General features: G+C 48.6%; 1 protein-coding gene across 1 annotated transcript; it reads right to left on the bottom strand.

Annotated features, from left to right (window-relative positions):
• Nucleotides 1-2,690: 2,690 nt before the first annotated feature.
• On the bottom strand, nucleotides 2,691-6,247 carry RPL15 (ribosomal protein L15). The gene is made up of 4 exons (XM_019948624.3): nucleotides 6,131-6,247; nucleotides 5,320-5,501; nucleotides 4,984-5,120; nucleotides 2,691-4,131 (listed from the first exon to the last, which is right to left on the bottom strand). Exons 2-4 carry the CDS (start codon nucleotides 5,489-5,491, stop codon nucleotides 3,826-3,828), a joined length of 615 nt encoding a protein of 204 aa, XP_019804183.1. The 5' UTR covers nucleotides 5,492-5,501; nucleotides 6,131-6,247; the 3' UTR covers nucleotides 2,691-3,825.
• Nucleotides 6,248-6,287: the final 40 nt, after the last annotated feature.

The following is a 6,287-nucleotide window of genomic DNA, read 5'->3' on the forward strand; positions in this document are numbered from 1 at the left end:
CTTTGTTGCGGTGCATGGGCTTCTCACTGCAGTGGCTTCTCTTGCTGTGGAGCACAGGCGCTAGGTGTGCAGGCTCCAGGTGTGCAGGCTCCAGTAGTTGTGGCACATGGGCTCAGTAGTTGTGGCTCGCTGGGCTCTAGAGCGCAGGCTCAGTAGTCATGGCACACGAGCTTAGTTGCTCCGCGGCATGTGGGATCTCCCTGGACCAGGGCTCGAACCTGTGTCCCCTGTATTGGCAAGCAGATTCTTAACCACTCGCTACCAGGGAAGCCCAGATGTATGGATTTTGACAGAAAAATGGACAAAAGATTACAATGGAAGGTCACCGTAAGGCAAACATAAGACTCTTAAATATAAAAAGCATGCTCAAGTTATTGAATTGGTTAGGGTCAAACTAGGCCATGCTACCATAACAACAAATGCACCTAACTCAGTAGCTTAACAAAGTTTTCTCAGTTGTGCAGGCTGCTAGGGGTTGAGCAGCTTTTTCTTCCATCTTCTAGCTACGAATCATTAACCTCCATTGGCATACCAACTCTTAATTGCCTTGAAGGAGGTAATGTCACTTCTGCTCCCATTCTGTTAGCAAGAATGTCATTAAGACCCCTACCTAAATGTACGAGGCACCTGGTAAACATAGTTCAGCTGTACGCCTGGGGGGAGAGGGAAGAAGATACAGGGTGTGTGTGTGTGTGTGTGTGTGTGTGTGTGTGTGTGTGTGTGTGTGTGTGTGTGTGTGTGTGTGTGTGTGTGTGTGTGTGTGTGGCTTTGCCTCTGCCACACTCAGAAGTGCAAAAATAAAACTAGAGAACAATATTATTCTATCAGGCTGCAGAGCAGAATCTGTCGATACACGATTTTTAACTCTGCCATTCTACTTCTAGGAATTTTTCCTACAGATGAACTAAGATCTATGTAAAAAACGTTTTGTAAAAGCAAGAGATTGGAAAAAATCTTAAATAATCATCAGCAGGGTCCACATTAAACAAACTTATGGTACATCCATATGATGGAATACCATGCAGTCATAAAAAAGAATGCGGAAGCTCTTCATGAACTGAGATAGAATAAGCTCTGAGATACATAACCACATGAAAAAAAATCAATGTGTATAATATCCTACCATTTGGGTAAAAACGAAAAAAATACGTATGTATTATGTTTGTACATTTATGAAAATCTCTCCTGATGGTCAGGAAGAAACAAACTGATCACATTGCTTGCCTCCAGAAGGGGAACTGGGGGGATGGCGGTGGGCAGGGAGACTTCTATTGTAGTCCCTATTTTATCTTTCGGATTTTTAGCCATGCCTATGTATTACCTAATCAAAATTTTATTTAAAAAAATATATCTGGCTGCACTGGGTCTTAGCTGTGGCATGCATGTGGGATCTAGTTCCCTGACCAGGAACTGAACCCGGGCCCCCTGCATTAGGAGCATGGAGTCTTAACCACCGGACCAGCAGGAAAGCCCCACTAAATTTTAAAATGTTTATATGGAGGATATGAATTCAGACTGCCACTGTGTGACCGTGAGCAAATTGCTTCATCTTTATGTCTGTTCATCGACAAAAGGGGGGTTAGAATCAGTGCCTCCATCTTGTGGGGTTGTAAGAAACCAATTGCTCTACTTCTGAAGAAAACTCTCAAAGAATCAATTGGGGTGTGTTTGAACCACCTGCTGATCTAGAAATATTAAAAAGGTACAGCTTGTGAGGCAGTCAGGGAACGCCTAGGGAGTTTTCCCATGATAAAGGCATTAGAGAGTGCTTGGTGCGTCTGAGAAACTGCAAGGAAGGTGGATGAGACGGAATGAGGACAGCACTAGGTACACGAGATCTCAGGGTGGGAGTGGGAAGACCATGGAAGAAGCCATTTGCGGTTTAGTTTCCTGTGATCCCCTAGCTGCTGTGTGTAGACTACCTGTAGGGCAGCAAGCCCTTCTGGGAGATTCGTAAATGCTGACCTTCAGTGTGAATCCTCCCTCCCCTCCCTAAGTCGGCATCCTGCAATAGTTGGGAAAAAACTTCTAAATGAGTTTTTCTAATTCATGCAAGGACCAAAGAACCAAGAGAGAAAAACTCAAGACTAAACATTTTATTTTCCCTGAAATTCTTGACTGTTGCTGCCGTGTTTTGTATCTTTTTGCAGGGTACTGTTTGCTTTAAAGCACATTATTAGTATTAGATCACAAAAGATAACAGGAGGTCCATTTGTTTTAGTTTAATAAGACGTTTATTCTATCATTATATATAGTTGAACCACCTCTACACACAAAGTAATATGGTTTAAGATTTTCTGAGTGGGAAGGAATTTGGGTCTCAGAAGGTTTTGCGAGCCTGCTACATGTTTTCTGGAAATCATTTAAGTGGGCCTTATAAGACCCTTGAAGAAAATACAAGGAAAATTGGTTTGCAAGAAAACCAGCAATTAGATTTCCAAATTAAACTACCTATTAAGATAGCAAACCAAGAACTGGAAAGAACTGGGGCAACTCCTCTTCCATATTTCCTACGCACTCAACTCCACCCTGGGAAACAGAAGCTCAGTCTAGGGGAAGTCATGATGCAAGCAGAATGTGGTGGTACGCGCGACCACAACCGGTGGGTGGCGTGGCACGTTTGTGGAATGTGAGGCTCTTGGGGGTACCTTGAGCAGGGATGAGAAAATAACTGTAGACCACACATAAAATCAGAAACCAACTGAACTTGTATTGACACCAACTACACGACTCTTCTTAGTAGCCTTATGGGAATGGATAAAGTGGCTTGACCCAAGATAACACTGATTAGACTTAGCAATGTTACTTTTAAATAAAACCAACCCAATTTTCCCCAAGGTGGCTTAGATTTCATAATGGGTCACAAATACTAAAAATAGAACATTTAAAAATTTGATCCAAGCCCCTTCTATCCTCCCACACTTGAAAGGGACCTTATGAACACCAATTTCCCAATCCTAGCATCACTAGCTTACAAACCTTAGGGTTAAAAACTCCCTTCTCATTTACCTAATGTTCAATTTCCATCAGTTTCAATATACACTAGTGTAAATACCATGACTATTTTGCATGAAGTTAAGTGTTCTACAGATCAGAGCCACGGGATTGAACCAGGAGCTCCCACCTTTTATGTGAACTTCAGTGGTACCATGGAGGCCAAGGCAATTTAATTTAGGCTAACCAGGATTTGTTTCAATTTGTAAGAGAAACATCCTGCAACAGGTTTATTAAATTCTCTTAAAAAATGGTGGCAACCCTTTACTTTCTGCCTTTTGGCAGCAGCAGTTACATATATGGAATAGCAGATTAAGTCTAAAAATGTGGGCCCTAGTCAACTTTACTTCTCGGCATAATGACCATGATAAACGATCATGACATCCTTCACATTCCCAAGGAAAACCCAATTTAAAGTTTGTCCTTGCCAAACTCCATAAAACAGCCACTTTAGAGTAAACCAGCAGAGCATTGCCTCACCCCAATAAAGCTGTAGGTTTCATCACATGCACCAACAAATCTACAGGGCTAGTTTCTGCGCTCCTCTTTTACAGAATTTTACACCTGTTGTTACCAGACAGCACTTTACACACGGACATATCAACTGCCTAATAAAGCAAAAACAAAGGCATTTCCCTTATTAGAAACAAGACACACCATCACTTAAAATCTTCAAACATTATTGCACTTTAACTTTCAGAATTTGACAATGCATTCAGTGAAGCAATCTGCAGACAACTAGTTTTAACAGACAGATTAAAAAACACTTTTAAGCAGACGTGGATGTCCTAAACTGTTTATTAGGTAAGAATTTTACAAACATTACTTATATTAGCGGTAGCGGTGGAGCTGGAGAGTATTGCGCCTTCTCCAGGCTGCGCGGCGAGAGCCACCGATCGTGTGGTGGAACTTGTGGCCCTTGCCGAGGCCGCGGCTCTTCCTGCCTGCAGACGTCAGCCCCCGCATCTCCCTGTGCTTGTGGACTGGTTTGGTGATCCACTGGGTGTCAGGGTTTCTTCTGATAGCTTTATGGAAGGGATCAATGAGGATAACCTCAAAAAATTTGTACGTAGAATCTTCACCCACCCAGTAAGAATTCAGGACCCTCAGGGCCCCACAGTGGCGTCCAGCTCTCTCCTAGAACAGGAAACAAAGGTCCAAGGTCAGCATCCCACACATCCTAGTGGCCAATAAGGCAGCAAGAATTCTCCCCAGAGGCAGGGACCATTATGATAAGGTAGATGTACATACTACGCAACACACATAAATATCCTTAGACTGATTTGCTCCCCAGAGGCTGGGACCCTAAGTACGATAAGGTAGAGACTTACTATAAAACAAAGCACACAGACATGCTAAGATCTGAAACCCTTCTCTCTTACTTCCTCCTTCCCAAGTAAAACACGAATGCTAGTATCTGGCTAACCAAATCTAGTACTCTGGAACCATGCATTTTTCTAGCACAATAGAAGGGTCAGCAAACTCTTACAGAAAACTGTGAAGGCCACGAGTCTCTTTCGAATGGTCTTCTTTGCCTATTCTTTGAAACACAAAACCTTTTTAGTTCGTGGAGGGCAACAGGCCCTTGTTGCCAACCTCTACAACAGAGCACAGCTGAACTGACTAGCCAAGAAAGACAGCTTCCTACCGAGCACAGGAAATCAGTGGTGCGAACACACACAGCTTCTCTAACGCCTGGGGAGACGCGCTCTTCAAGACAACGTTCGCTGCCCTTTAAAAGCGCAGGCTCCACGGATGCACGCTGATCATAAAGCACTTTCCTCTACGTCAGCAAAGGCAGGTTCCCAACAAAAAACTGACAAAGTCCGCTACCAACTCCTCGCTGGGATTAGTCAAAAACACAAAAAATCACCCAACCCCATTTTAAACGCAACAGGGCTCGCCTGGGTCCAAACGAACCACGAGGAAAGGTGCCCAAATCCTCCTCCGGGAGGCGGCCAACGCAAGCGCGACTCGAAACCCACTCACCTCAGCAACAGACTGAAGGCTCCGGGCAAACTTGAGCTGATTGACGCCATGGTGGACGGGCTTGCCGTAGGTGGCGCCCTTCGGGACCGGGCGTTTGCGGCCACCGCGGCGCACGCGAACGCGATATATCACGTAACCTGTTTAGAGAAAAGGGCCACAGAAGGGCGCGCGGGACTCAGTGCCTTGTCTCTAACGCGCCGACACCGACCGTTATCTCAGGCCAGCAGCCGGGTTCTGCCGAGGCCCTGGGCGAGGGGAACGGCTCCCCGAAGACCGCTTCCCGGCTTTTCCCGGGGGACACCATCTCCTCCCGGCTTGCGCGCAGGGCCCGCTCACCTTGCTTGGCCTTGTAGCCCAGCCTGCGCGCCTTGTCGGGCCGGGTGGGGCGCGGGGCCCGGTGCAGCGCCGAGAGCTGGCGGTACTGCCAGCAGCGCACCCTGAGCAGGAAGCGCATCACGTCCGACTGCTTCTTCCTCCACAGCTCCTGGATGTACTTGTAAGCGCCCATCTCGGCTCACCTTTGACGTAAGCCAGGTATTAGAAACACAACACCCTTTTCACGTGTAACGACAAGCCCTCGTCCGCCCGCCCGAGTCCCTACCGACCACAAGGAAAGCCCCGATGAAGAAGAAACGGCTCTGCACGAACGCGGGGCGCAGCCGGCCCAGCTCGGCGCCCCGCACGCTGCTGCCGGACGAAGGAACCGAGCAGGCCCTGGGCGCCCGGGGGCGGGGGACCGAGGCGGGCGGCGCCCCAGGCCCGGCCTGCAGAGGCCTTGCCGGGACCCCCGAGGGGAAGGTGCCGCCGCCACCGCCAAGGGTTACTCCTCGAAGAAAAGCTCTCCCTCCCCCCAGCCCCCCAGCTTCGCTTTCGGACGCCCCAGGCCCGACCGCCCATCCCTCAGCCCCCACGCCTCCCTCTCCTCCACGCTCTGGCCCCAGCTCGGATTCGCGCCGCCATCACAGCATTCCCCCCAGCCCACTCGGGGGGCCGCCTCTCCACGCCCGCGCTGCCCCGCATCCCGACCGAACCCGCGCCGCACAGGAGACAGGAGGAGCTCCGAGGTCGCAGGGTCCCCGAGCCTGGATGGCGGAGATGAAGAGAGATCCGCGGCGGATAGAATAGCCAATATCCCACCACAACCTACCTGATGGCTGCCGCCAAACGGAAAGGAACGACCCTTTCTCCCACAATCCCTTCCGCGCTCCTCCCCCTCCTCTGCGAGCCTCCTTCCGGTGGAAAGCGGCGTCCGCGCAGAGCCTCATGGGCCATGTAGTTCCAGCAGAGAGCCCGCTGGGCGGGGT

This window comes from Tursiops truncatus, chromosome 4 (genome assembly GCF_011762595.2).
Source record: "Tursiops truncatus isolate mTurTru1 chromosome 4, mTurTru1.mat.Y, whole genome shotgun sequence".
In the NCBI taxonomy this organism is placed as follows: domain Eukaryota; kingdom Metazoa; phylum Chordata; class Mammalia; order Artiodactyla; family Delphinidae; genus Tursiops; species Tursiops truncatus.